This window comes from Vollenhovia emeryi, unplaced genomic scaffold (assembly GCF_000949405.1).
Source record: "Vollenhovia emeryi isolate VEMERY1.0 unplaced genomic scaffold, V.emery_V1.0 DF939281.1, whole genome shotgun sequence".
In the NCBI taxonomy this organism is placed as follows: Eukaryota; Metazoa; Arthropoda; class Insecta; order Hymenoptera; family Formicidae; genus Vollenhovia; species Vollenhovia emeryi.
The window spans coordinates 199,974-214,104 of record NW_011967085.1 but is presented as its reverse complement, the minus strand read 5'-3'; the positions used below and the strand labels follow the sequence as shown (position 1 = coordinate 214,104).

The window sequence follows — 14,131 nt, the reverse complement described above, 5'->3', positions numbered from 1 at the left end:
TGCGACTCGTATCAGTGAGTGACATATTACTTTTTATTTTAAAGTGACGTTGCGCATATAATATATGATTGCTATGACTAATATTATAGTAATAATTACTATAAAGGTGATATTCCTGACTATAATTATTTTACTATGCAATTATAGTTTTAAATACTACATATTTTTCTATCGGTGCAGACAAATTAATCGTCGCGCCGACAGATCCTTTTTCCCCGCGAATAGTTTCTCCTGGTAAATCGTCGATTTTGCGCGCCTGAATTTTTCACGTGGACCGCGAGAAGCTATCGCGATCAAATCGATAGCGCTCGAACAACGAAGCGCTTTCTTCCCTTGGCCGGTTTAATATGTTACTCGCCAATCAAATGGAAAGCGAGGAGGCCGTTGTTAGCGGTATCTGCGGAATTTCCATTGGGCATATTATCTCTATTCTGGCGTGAGCGGTGTGAAGAGGAAAAGTTGCGAACGGCCGAATAACGAGAAAAATAGAGCGTTTCGTATATGTATATCCAGAGTGGTGTATGTATATTATAAAATTTCAAACGTCAGTGATGGCAAATATTCCGGTGCAAATTAATACGGTTTGCGCGTCACGATATGTTATAAAAAGAGAGAGAGAGAGAGAGAGAGAGAGAGAGAGAGAGAGAGAGAGAGAACTGGAGAGAGGGAAAAAGGGATAGAGAAAGAGAGAGGGGGGGGGGGGAGAGCGTGATTGAGATTACCTGCTATATTGAAAAATCCGGATATCCGTAACGCCGTAGCGCAATGCGGAGCATCCACAAATCCGACAAATCCCAATTTCATCCGCACCATGGACGAATATTCCCGAAGTCGAAATTTCAGCTCTACTGGATTTTGTAAAACAACATTTCCGCCTAGGTTGATGCAACCCGCTTATCGCCGCATCGCGACATCTAATCAAAGAAATTTCGAAAAAGATAGAGAACGAGAGAAAATTATTACACTCGATATTTTCATTTTTTTAAAAATACGGAAAAAAATAGCGCGGGAGAAGTTGAACTATTAAAGAGAATATATCGTAACACGTATGCATTGCGTTTTGTGCATTGCGATAAAAACAGCTGGGTAGTCTCTGATCCTGGGTTTTTCACTTCGCTTGCACTCTGTTAAATTAATTTGCGCACAAACCATGGTTAAAATGCATCAGCCATAAAACATTACGATTTATTTCTAAGAGAAATGTGCTTCGCTTTAATGCTCCGTGTCTTGATTTATTCGGAGAAAAATCTGCGTTTTATAAAAATTGTTTCGCACGACCGCAAATGGGAGATTCGAGCATTTGTTTAAAAATTTCTGAAGGATGAGTTTTTTTACTATTAAATTAAGGTGGCTCCTGCACGAAAGAGCGGTTAGTATGGGTGCTTTGGTCGGGGGTCCCTTTCTTTGGTTTCCATAAATTCTATGATTTTTTTAATTAAAAAATATTACTTAATGCACTATTGACCAAATGCATTGATATGCTAGGATATAAATGCACATTTAAAAACATATTTAAAAATATGCGATATTGTCAAGTCTTAAAGAGCTGTAAAAATTTTCGCAAAACATTGTATCTTTTGACTTTACTAATAAATATTTGCTTGCAGAGGTCGGTGACCTCATATACTTAATAGCACATTTGAATCCTTGTGGCATTTATGTCCATCTTGTTTTTTGTTAAGATATACTTGTTCTATAAAATAATATTAACCCTCAAAGTGCTTCTGCGAGCAATCGGCCCATAACCCAGTGAACACCTTAAGTAACAGTTGCATAATTTCAATATTAATGTAATATAACATGGGTGTTATATTACATTTATCAATTGTTGAGTAGGAAATTATAATATTGATGTTAAGGCCATTCTACAATTGCGTAAACGTGCGTTGTTAGCGGTTGTTAGCGGTTACACAGTGTTGTAAAACACAGTTTTAAACTAGCATTTCCGATTGTAAAGCCTATTGTAAAAGATGGCTGAACTTCATCTCTCACGGCTACAACGATTTCAAGTTTCAAGTAGAGTGAAAATATTTTCCCACAGAGGGGATTGATCTGCACAATACTTTGGGCTTAATAGTATCCGCTCATAAATGTCCGTAACAGGAACAACATATAAGAACAATATCGTACAATTAGAACTAAAATTAATAGCCTAGAAAAAAGATTACTTCTAATAAACGCAAGTCTAGAAGAAAAAAGAGCAGTATAGTGTATAGAAATAGTTGCCGGCTTTTTCAAGAGAGGTCGCTGCCAAAACATCTGTCAGATTGTCAGTAAAGCCATGGTGTTGACGATGTTAGAATTCGATCCGAAATCTCGGCCTGAGCAATGTGTAACTAATAAAATTGCTGCTCTTTCGTAAAAGTTGCAAATTGATTGGCTATAAATGTCTAGGGCCAAATTCTAGCATCGTGAACACGAAGTCTGAGGTCTAGACCGGCATTCATAGTCCGTTCTTACTATGTATTTAAGACCATCTTAAGTATACTCTTAATATGTTTTTAACCAATCACAGCCCTAAAGTAGAACTTGGAATTAAAAATGTCGATGATTGACGTCTATTTTATCGACACTGATCGAGTTCGCCAGCGGCTTTAGGATCCCCTTCTGTTTCTCACGCTTATCATTTGAAGGTAAGAAATATACGAATATTAGTGCAATTGGAACTATAATGATTGACGGAATTCGCTTTTCCTGAAACAAGACCAATATTGCAATCTGACTCGATTCGTTACGTGCCTGATACAGAATATCAAATTGCACGATTTCGTATGACGAAAGCCTTAATTATCCCAATAATATCGCGTAACGTAACGTATGCATCCTGAGATCAATCATGTCGCAATCATCCGCGTCGTACGTTTCCAGAACGAATTCGTAGTTCTCGTGGGAAGTTCCAGCGACCTGATACGACGAGAGCTATTATTGCGCTCGCAACGGTTGGACCGCAAAGGTAGTTAACACGCGCGATACAAATTGCATAATCTAAACGGAGAATTGTGCCATGAAGAGGACGGGAAGGGAGAAGGGTTGCAGGAAACGTGACGCGGTGGAGCGGTATAGGGCGAGGGCGACGGGGGCGAAATCTTATCATCGATATCCACCGGGATTTCAAGTGCCAGGTAAACAGACTCGTATTTGAGATTTCCCATGCGGGGTTGACAGAGGGAGAGAGAGAGGTCAGTTTCGGAGCCAGAGGGAAGCGGAAACGGTGGAACGAGTCGAAACTAGGAGAGCAGCTATAAGGGAAGATGCCAGAGGCGAAAGTGCGACCGAAAAGCGAGAGAGCGGGAGCGAGAGAGAGAGAGAGAGAGAGAGAGAGAGAGAGAGAGAGAGAGAGAGAGAGAGAGAGAGAGAGAGAGAGGGGAAAGAAAAAGATAACCAGGGATCCTTGAATGGCCCGTGCGTTCTCGTGGACGATTCGATACGAATAAAACCAATAGATTCCCTAAAAGATCCCTTTATTGGATAAACTTTTATCCGCGTTACGAGTCGAGACCTCGATTTGCACGAGCCAGAAAATGACACATCCTCTCCTCTCGCCCTTCGGCCGTCCGCCCGTGAATTTACGAGCCTCTCGACTCTTTCCGTCGTGCGTTAAGAGTGCATAATAGCACGTGGTTAGTCGATCCTTGTTTCTTCAATCTTCCCGCGTGCATTTTTAAGCGGCGCCCGAGGGAAACTCGGGTTATTTCATACAATTGCGCGCCGTGAAATATTTTTCGCGAAACGCTATATTTCAGGCGCGCGAAAATCACTGACGCGTCAGTTAATTTGTCATACACACCGGCGGAACTTTATTACGGCAGATTTCTCCGGTGATTTGGAGTTTGTCAGATATTCGGCGAATGCAAATGCGCGGGCGCGTTTATGCGGCGAATTTTACTGCGTTGTCATGTGTAGTTAGAACATTGTCACGTAGTTATACGCGACCCCCCGCGGTCCTCAACGTGATGGAATATTCGTCGTAGAACGCTTTTAGAAGAGTATACGTGCACGCGAGGGAGAAAGAGAGAGCGCGCCGCGTTTAATGCCGAGACAGCCTTGAAAACTGCGGTGTGAAATAAAATTCGAGCTCGTTCGACCCGCTCGTATTTTGTTCATCCACGATCCCTCTGTCACGCGCTGTCCCGAGTCCCGCAAAATTTTCTCGTGGTACATCCCCCGCGCCTCAACGGCGGCGAAAAAAATTACGGTGCTAGCCGCGAAAGTGTGTCGAGTTAATTTTCGGTACAATTCACCCGCGGGTCTCCGTGAAACGCATTGTTTTCCCGCCCGGGGATCGTTAAAGCGACGCGGGTATAATTTAATAATTAAGCATACCGGAAACGCTTGCTCATCAGCGCGCCGAGCGCCGGGAAAATCCGACGGAAACGAGGAGCGAAAAAGAGCAGCGGCGATAAGATGCCTTCGCTGAGAGTTAAATACGCCCTGACTCATTTATCGCGCAAGGAACACACCGCGCTCTTGGCGCGTCCGAACTGGAGGAGACTCGGCAGAGTCGATCCGCATGTCCTGGTACGCACGCCCATTTTCTACGACAATATTCTTTCGTTTACGCTTACTCGGAATAAGGAACGTTTTTTTTATTTTTTGAAAACAGTGAGAACAAGATCGGCTCCATTTTTTAGCATTCAATTTTGGTCACAAAGTAGGTACCAAACGAAAGATCTCATCAAGCTGATTACAGATATGTCAGTCTCAGAGTGTACCTATTTAACGTTCCAGAAATATTGGGTTCCAAAAATTCCTAGGACGTAAGCGATGAAGCCGTCTGGACAGACACCAACCGTTTGTTTAAACTGGAATGAAACCTTTGGAGTCCGATATCTCTGGAACGTTAAATATATACACTCTGAGACTGACGTATCTGTAATCAGCTTGACGAGACCTTTCGTTCGGTACCTACTTTGTGACCAAAATCGAATGCGAAAAAAACTGGAGCCTTTTGCCTATGGACACTTCTGCCGTAGGGGATCCTAAAGCCGCTGGCAAACTCAATCAGTATCGATAAGATAGTTAATTATCGACAGTTTTAATTCCAACTTCTACTCGGTCCGAGAAATTTATAGCCAATCAATTTGCAACTTTTACGAAAGAGCAGCAATTTTATTAGCTACACATCGCTCAGACCGAGATTTTTGATCGAATTCTAGCATCGTCAACACTATGGCTTTACTGACAATCTAAATGTATGTTTGGCAGCGACCTCTCTCGAAAAAGCCGGCAACTATTTCGACACACCACACTGCTCATTTTCTCTTCCTCTAGACTTGGATTTCTGGATTTGTGTTTATTACAAGTAATCTTTTTTTCTAGGCTATTAGTCTCAATTCTAATTGGACGATATTGTTCTTATATGTTGTCCCTAGAGTATGCTGGTCTCATTTTGTATATATTTATTGTAGAATTCTTGTATCGAGCAAATATTGTTGCCAAGTGTACCAAAAATTAGTAAAATTTTTCATTTTTTCTCGTTTTTGATATAAAGTCGAACAGCATAGTCTAGATTTTGCTGCGTACTTTAATTCCGTAAAAAAGTTTTGCATTTTTATAAAGCCAATTAAAAGATTACTTCTAACAAAGAATGTCGATAAAACAGACGGCTTTAGGATTCCCTTAACTCACTTTCTATGTTTCTTAGAAAAATATCCGTTGTCCTACAAGACGAGAAAGCAGTAAAAGCACTGGATTAACATAAAATAACTTGTACACGTTGCAGTATGTCCTTGTAGGACAACGGATATTTCTCTAAGAAACAGAAAGTGAGTTAACTACAATGGCCAAAAAATGGAGATACTGCTTTTTAGATTAGGACAGTAGACTCGTTCTCACTCTTTTATTTTATTATTTCCCGTGATATCGGGGAGGATTGAAATGCGCATTCCGACGGTACAACGGTATCACTCGCGTCCTCGATGTCTCGATCCGCCGCCCCGGGACTTCATTAACGGAGAACCGAGATCGCGTCTTTAGTGTCGGGGCAGCGGCGCGGGCTCCCTCCGCGAGTAAACGCGGATTTTGCAGTTGAAATTGCACGAAATAAGAAAATCGAATCGAGACGTCACCTGCTCCGAATATTTCCGGACGTTAAATACAAGTTGAGATATCCGCCGTGAAATCAAACAGTCGTTATGAGAGACAGAGCTTTCCTCCCGCGGAAAAACGTTCAGTTGAAAACGATCGATGGAGCAGATGCTCGAGCGGCGTTCGCGCGCACTAAAGGGGCCTTTGTGTCTTTTCTCGGATACTTATATCGACGTATATATATTATATATTATATATATATGTGTGTATATATATATATTTTTGCAGGCGCGTCCTTTTACGGTTCCGCGCGCGGCTCGCAGGGGCCGCGCCTCGAGGCGCATCCGGGTTATGGCGCAACCGAAATTCGTAACCAAGAAATACGATCCCGCGTAAGTGCACAGTCGTCCGCTCTTGTACTCGTCAGGTTATCGCGAGTCCTCTAGAAAATTTATTATCGCGCAGAGCGGCGCCGCCCCCTTACCCGCGCATTCACCCCAAGACGCTCGCGGCGAGGAGCAGCAAGCGTATCGTCGATCTGGCATTGCCCAAGAGAAGGTGCACATCTATTTCCTCGATGCTGAAGACGCTCTCGATAAGAAACTTGAGTTGAAAATAAATCTTAGATTAATATTACCGGGGAAAGCTGGCGAGATATCGCGGCACTTTCAGATATTTGTTACGTTATTCCCGCTTTTAGGGGGACGTCATTTAAAAGTCTAAGCACCGAACATTATTTTTGCGTATATATTTTCAACATTATTCGCACCTTCGATAGCGTCGGAAAATTGATAGCTCGGGCTTGATCGATGATATATATACGGTGACTCAAGAGCGATATACCTTAAACGTTAGACTTCTGCTGGAGACGATGAAATTGGCAGCTACCAAAAACATGAAGGCAACCGTGAGCGATCTGCTGGTGAAGGTACGAAAGTCGCGGTACCAGCGGTATCGTGTATTCTGCAACGCGCGTCAAGAACGTGAAGCGAGGAAAAAGTAAGGCCGATACATTTCCCACCATCACGTCACTTTTTCTCTGCGAACGACACGCGCATCCTAGACACACAATCTCTCATATTCACACGAGTAACCGATCTCCCACGACGCACGGGAGGGACGCGGGAAGCGTCATGACTATTTTAATCGCCCCGGAAACCGCCGGGCTAAACAGCCGGCTTATCGTATCGAACTTCCTTTCTTATCCTTACTTTTTATCGCGCGTTTGGTGTCGCGAATTTCGATGAAATGGAATTCCGGGCTTAAACCGCCGCAGGGAAAATAATTCAACTGCACAGATAGATGTTAACGATATTAATTACCCGTTAAATAATTAGCTTGATTTCATAAAGCCGCAACAATACCGGCTGGCAAGTAACAAAACGTAAGCTTATAAACCCTTCTGTATTGATCGCGCTGGAATTGGATGCAAATTCTACGTTTAATTAACGAAAGGTCATCTGATATTGCACCGGAAGTAATTATTAATAGTGCACAATGAAATTTGAGAGATTGCGTTTACCCCGGGTAGTTACTGCAATGGTTACGATCGTTGATCATCAGGTTACAATCGGAAACATCAATTTAATAGTTTTCCGCGATAGACCGCGATATATACGGAAGGTTCGGCCACAATCCGCCACAGTCCGCCACATTTTTCATCCTTACAGAGATTCTTTAATTTTCCGCCGGTGCTCAACGATCTCTGAAATCACATCAAACATCTCTATCGCTCTCGAAATCTCTGACCTCATCTAATTATTGGAAGAAAAACTGTAAGAATTTTTTCCTCTTACGATTGCAATACGGACCTGCGATAACATCGCCATTCTTTTCACTTGCTCGATAATTTGTATAACCGACGTGAATGAAATCGCAAAGTCGCTAATGACGTAAGTCTTCTTAAGCCACCGATGGAACGTTAATCAATCTCCGGGAGATTTTTCCGCGGTAAAGCGTCTTGAAACCCAAATTTCCGCGATAAAATGCCCGCCGCTCTCTCTTTCTCTCTCTCACATCCAGGAGAAAACGACTGGCGAAACTGCACAGGGTTCTCGCAAAACCAGAAGACTGGCAAAGGCACATGCGGGTTCTGGAAAGACTAGCTGCGCCCAAAGTCGCCGCGAGACCCAAAAGAAGGAAGCCCGTAAGCGACGTCGCTCCCTCATAAATCAATATTAATCGATCTAGATAAAAATGTTGGACGCGTCGCGAATTCCGGCGACGTGGCCGCTCGCTCGCTCGCTCGCTCGCTCGATCGATCGATCGATCGCGCGCTCCGATATTTTCAGGGTAAGAGGAAGAAGTGGAGGCCGATCAACATGGAGCGACTGTATTTCTTAGCCTTACCCACGATCCGACACGAGCCGAAGTTTAGGGATCCTTTCGAGGTGCCGCCGCGCGCGCTCGTCTATCGTATCACCAAGCGAATGGAGAGACTCGCGACTCGCAAGAAACGTCCGGAGGTGCCGTTGCGAATACCGGGCGCCGTTTCGCCTGCCGCGACGAGAGTCATTGGTAACACGTGTCCCGTCATTGGTATTAAAATTCCGCCCTCCTGACTTAGAAAGCAGTAGCTCCCAAATTGTGTTAGTTTTGAGAAAACGCGCATTTAAGAAACGGAATGAGAGGTTATGTTGTCGTACAATAACGTTAACTTCGTCGCTCGTTGCCAGACTAAGACCCAGTATCGCAGTAGCCATTTAGCTTAACTAGTTGTTAAGTAGTGTATGCTAACCACTGATACAAAATTCGATAAGCTATTTACAAGGTTATATACAATATGTATATATAAACACAATATATGTACACAAATATATCGGTATATATATGTATATTTTTTTAAGCTTATTTGTGAAAATGCAACTTGTTAACATCCAACCCTCGTAAATAGCTTACCGAATTTTGTATCAGTGGTTGGCATCATTACTTAACAACCAGTTAAGCTAACTAGCCACTTTGATACTGGACCTAAAAAGCAGTAACTCCAATATTAGTGGGAGAGACTGTTTTTAAGGCTTGTAGACAGCGCTTACTGCGGTTTAGCTTATGAATTGCTGATAACAGGTGGACATACTGCAACGTGTATAAATTATTTTACGTTAATCTAGTGCATTTACTGCTTTCTAGCCTTGTAGGACAACGGATATTTCTCTGAGAAACATAGACAGTGAGTTAACTACAATGGCCAAAAAATGGAGATACTGCTTTTTAGGTTATGACGGCAGAATTATTATCACTACGATTCTCCCGCTTCGATCTCTCCGCTCGATACGCGGAGGGATCGTCGCCATCGATCCCGAAGGAAGCGACATTCTCGTTGTTGCCTATATCGCGTCCCCGCACCAATACTGTTACATGCTATTGGATGTCGTAAGTAAGCTGATACGCGGGGTGTCCCAGCGGACATCTCTCCGTCGAGATTCAACGCGAACTCCAGCTAAATTTTTCCTTGACGAGCGTTTCATGAGAGAAGTCACGTTATTCGTTGGGAATTTTTAAATATAAATTTTAATGGGAATACTTGCGCCGTGAGAATCGAGCGTTGAATTAAAACGCCGTTATATTTATGCCTCGTTGAAATTAATTGAAGAACAAGCCTTTGCGTTCACGAAGTAAGGCAATCGCATTCTTTTTCACATCGAATACCGTCGCGCGCAGCTGGAAATGTTATTAAAATATCTGCTATTCTCCTTGATTCGATTTTCCGTTGTTCCTTACGGAGGATTGCGTTGATATCGCATCTCGGTGATTCTGGGACACCCTACGTAGCAAATCCGTGATTTCGTCGACCCCACATTCCGCCACACCGAGAAAGACGTCGGATTTGCTCGTCGGCGGTTGCGACTGTTCAATGGCTTATGCGGTAACATCGAGATTCCGCGAGGGTATTTCGCGTATCGCGGAATAAAAATAAAATTGCTCTATGTATCGTTAACAATCGCAACAAACGCCCGCGCCTCACGGCGTCCATCGGTGGGTGAAAAATGAATCTCGGCTGGATTACCGTTTCGGCGGCGTCGACCGGCGAAAATGTTTTTTTATGTGGGATCGTTAATTGGACGGAGATTCGGCAAAAATTTACGGAATTAATACAATTTCCCCGCGCGCGGCGTACACCTCCGGTAATCGATCGACGTCGAATATTCCCACTATTAGTTTCGGATATCACTGAACTCGTGATATAATGCAGAATTCGCGTTATCTTTCCGCTCAACCATAACTGCGAGGTAACGATTTTGTAGCGTTTGATATGGACACAGGAGAGATAAACGGGACACGATCTACACATTAAGCCCGCGGCACACGAAACGTGTTTTGTTGCCGATCTGCCAGCAACGCCGCGCTATGCTTACCGTACTGCTCGCTGCAGACCTACCCTGCCCGCAGCGCTATTTCCTACCGTAATGTTAGCGGCATTCTCGCCGGTATTGTAATTATTTAATGAGAACGTCGCTCGCAATGACATTAGTCGTTTGTTTTCGTTCTCTCGTTTGTCTCACGCTCGATAATTCTTCTTAACGTCACTTACGCGCTTGTGCACGCGAATGCAATCTCCGAGCCATTCTATGACACGTTTTATTTTTATATCACTTTTATTTATTTATTTATATCAATATTTTATTTTATCAACTATTTTCTCATTGGACCCGTTTTACATGCAATTTTTGTTATTCCTGTTCTACATTGGATATTTGTTATCGTCATTTATTTATTCCCTTTTGTTTGTATTGACCTTTTGCCGTTTTAGTTACACCCCGTCCCCAGAGCGAGGGCGGAGACGCGAATCCCAAGATACGAAATAAATTACATCTATCCGTCTATCTTTCGTACAATTCAGCCATTCCAGTTTTCGCTTCGTCTACGTATATATCGTGTGTCCCGCTGCACGGTTATTCAACCGCGTCTGATTAAACGACGTCTTCTTCCACTATCGATCGATGGTCGGCCGTACGACAGTAGATTAATTTTCCTTTGAGCCGTCGTCATGACACGAGGGTGCGGCAGAAATGTAAACAAACGAGTCTTAAGTAATTCAGAAGTCGATTGTCCGATGGAATCTGTGTATCGTTAACCAAAACTCCCTCCCTCTCTCCCTCTGTGTCTCTGTCCCTCTTCCCTCCACCCTCTCTCTCTCTCGTTCTCTTAGAATCGCTCGACTATCATTTTGCACGCCGTCCGTCGCATCTAACTTCCTCTGCTCAACATATTCCTAAGGAGGTGCCTCCTCAAGTTTCTCTTGGGCCTGTCGTCGAGCGTAACCGACGTCCTTCGTCGCCGGCTTGGAATTTAATTTCGCGCGCGAGACGTTGCTTGATACAAAACGTACAAGGGCATCGAGTCCTTCGGCGATAATGGGAATGGCGCGCGATGCACAAGCCTCTTCGCAAGGCGAGTCAGCCGGTTTTAATTTTCGCGCATAATCGCGCGCGAGTCAGCAACGTTTTCCCATTGAGATCCGTCTGTAATAAAATACGAGATACGGGAGCATAGTGGAACGGATCGCGCGCGCAACTTTTACAATATATCTCACGTGCGCCGCGCGGCGTTCTATGAAGTAAAGGACGTAAATCAAAATATACATTCTACTTTTCGCGAAGGGCGAAGGAAGATTAAAATATCAAATATTAAACAAATTTTTAGCCGTAGTTAATATTTCGAGAAGAATTTCCCACGCGTGGTCGTGTTATCTCAATTTTGACAGACGACTAGAGTCCTTTAGAAAAGAGACCTTTAGCGAAAATAATAGAGCGTATTGTGCGAAATTGAAATCATTTCGCGAAATATTTTCAGTCGAGATAATTTCAGCATAAGCTAACGCGACATTCTCCTCTCTCTCTCTTCTCTTTATCCCTTTGTACTTTTTACCTCGTTCGAAATTTATTTACGAATGTTCATAATCGCGATTGAGCTAATTGACGTTGGCATATACGCGCTGCATGTTTAGAAATTTAATCCATATTGCCGTTATGCGCACATAGTAACAAAGCTGCCAAGCAACTAATCAAACAAATATCACGCGGCTGTGGTTTGTATGTAAAATGAAATTCGCCCGAGATTATTCGCCGTTAGGAAGCTGCGCGAAATAATTTGTTTCATAGCGCGGCGCAGTTAGTCTTGCTTCGCACCCTTAAGCCCGTTGATAAGAATAAGCCGGCGGAAAACCGATGTTAATGGATAGGATTGAGACCATACAGCGTACGGTATAACGTTTAATGCCGTAGCTTCCGAGAGAATAATCGCTCTGGCGAAGCCCGCCCAGCGTCCGGCGGGCAGGGAAACGGATCTCCGAGAGGATGCCTTCACCGTGTCGCCGGAGGCGTTAAAGGCGAGATGCTCCAAGCGTCTGAAAAGTCTCGCCAAGCCGAAGACCTATCCGAAAGCCACGTTCAAGAGATTGAGGACTGCGCTCAAACGATGAAGCGGCCCCGTGAGCACACGAGAATTGTACACGTGCGTCAACTCACGAGGCCCGCGTCTACGCGAGTGTGGATTACGCTCATTAAAAATTCAGGATATTTGATCGTGCTGGCTGTGTACCCGCGTAATATCGCGGAGTGACAGCAGATTCACACGAACGGCGCGATTTACCGCGGAAACCGTGTGCGTTACTGTAACTGTAATAAATGGCAGCGTTTGGAAAACAAAAAGCACGACGATCATTCATAGTGGAAATCTAATAACTTGAATACCGCCGGTGGCCCGGATACCCGTGCGTTTTCGTTTAATGGAATTCCGGTTGTACGGCTTGGGGTCGCATCGAATATTACCAGAATGATAATCCTGCGCGCGAGATAATCGGTACACACCGCGTTATTAGCGCGCTTTTGCCATAGTCCGCGATGTGTATTCGCGGTACATACGCGGGCATACACACATCGGGACACACATTATTTCGCAAACGCCACGCGATTCGTCGTGCGATACCGCTGCACGCAATATATCAAAAAGCAGACGCGAGCCTGTCTCGTTGCATTATGCGAGAGCGCCGGCGGCAAAAGCGCGAGACGTAACCGCGTCCGTCGGCGACGTAAATTAGGCCAGCCGCGCGCAATCCACCCGCCCCCTCGGAACGGATTAGCGTTTCGTAATGTTGCAACGGCCATTCTGGCTGCCGCATAACTTCGTAAAGACACTCCGCGCCCCCGCCTTCGTAAGGAGAGAGCACGGAATAACGCGCGCGCGTTGGACTTTACCTCGTTCTTGGCATTTTCTTATTTTGCGGAAGGAATGTGCGAGAAATACGACACACGCCCTTAACGCCCGGGGATATTAAAGGGACGTTTATATGGCGAGAAAACGTACCCGGAGTTTCGCCAAGAGATGACCGGAATTCCCCCATATGCGCGATAAATAATAAATAAAAAATAGCACGAGCGATTAAAGCAGCGTACGGTGAGGCTGGATCTTTGTGTCTGACAATATTTTTGCGTATTCCTTCTTTTCCAGCTCGACGAACCGTCACGCGCGGTCTTAGGATAACCTCTCGACCCGAAACAGTTTAAGTATAGCGAAAGATATCATCCCAACCAGAGTTTGCGTCTGGACCTTCCTCCCGTCCGCGACGATCTTTATCAATTCGACCGTCAAAGCACGTGAGGATTGTAGCGAGATCTAGACTCGAACCCTGTAAGCTGGGGCGATACCTTTCGCGGTAAACTATTTCGGACTATGTTCCAAAACCAGCGACAAGAAGTTTGCTGAGTTGAAAAAAGCGTACAAGCAAAAATATTATTAGAGACACAAAGTATAGGTACATTTCAGTCAGCTCGACAAATCATGCGCAGTCTCGAGATACTCCCTCTCGCCCCGGAACAGTTTAAGGGAATCCTAAAGCCGACTGTTTTATCGACATTCTTTGTTAGAAGTAATCTTTCAATTGGCTTTATAGAAATGCAAAACTCTTTTACGGGATTAAAGTACGCAGCACATTCTAGACTATGCTGGTCGAATTTATATCAAAAACGAAAAAAAATTAATAATTTTACTAATTTTTGGCACACTTGACAATAATATTTGCTTAATACAAGAATTCTACGATAAATATAGGGTAAAGGCAGGTATTATGGCCATAGTTTTGATTTGAGGTCATAATTTTCAAACC

The 14,131-nt window shown here is 44.0% G+C and overlaps 2 protein-coding genes across 2 annotated transcripts in view; both read left to right on the top strand.

Annotated features, from left to right (window-relative positions):
* The window catches only part of LOC105559329 (protein NRDE2 homolog), a 155,210-nt gene that overhangs the window by 61,840 nt on the left and 79,239 nt on the right, over nt 1-14,131 (top strand). The window lies entirely within an intron of this gene.
* Nucleotides 3,908-12,642, top strand: LOC105559325 (testicular haploid expressed gene protein-like). Its single transcript, XM_012007530.1, has 7 exons — nt 3,908-4,518; nt 6,316-6,419; nt 6,493-6,585; nt 6,883-7,026; nt 8,050-8,173; nt 8,319-8,544; nt 12,252-12,642. Exons 1-7 carry the CDS (start codon nt 4,405-4,407, stop codon nt 12,446-12,448), a joined length of 1,002 nt encoding a protein of 333 aa, XP_011862920.1. The 5' UTR covers nt 3,908-4,404; the 3' UTR covers nt 12,449-12,642.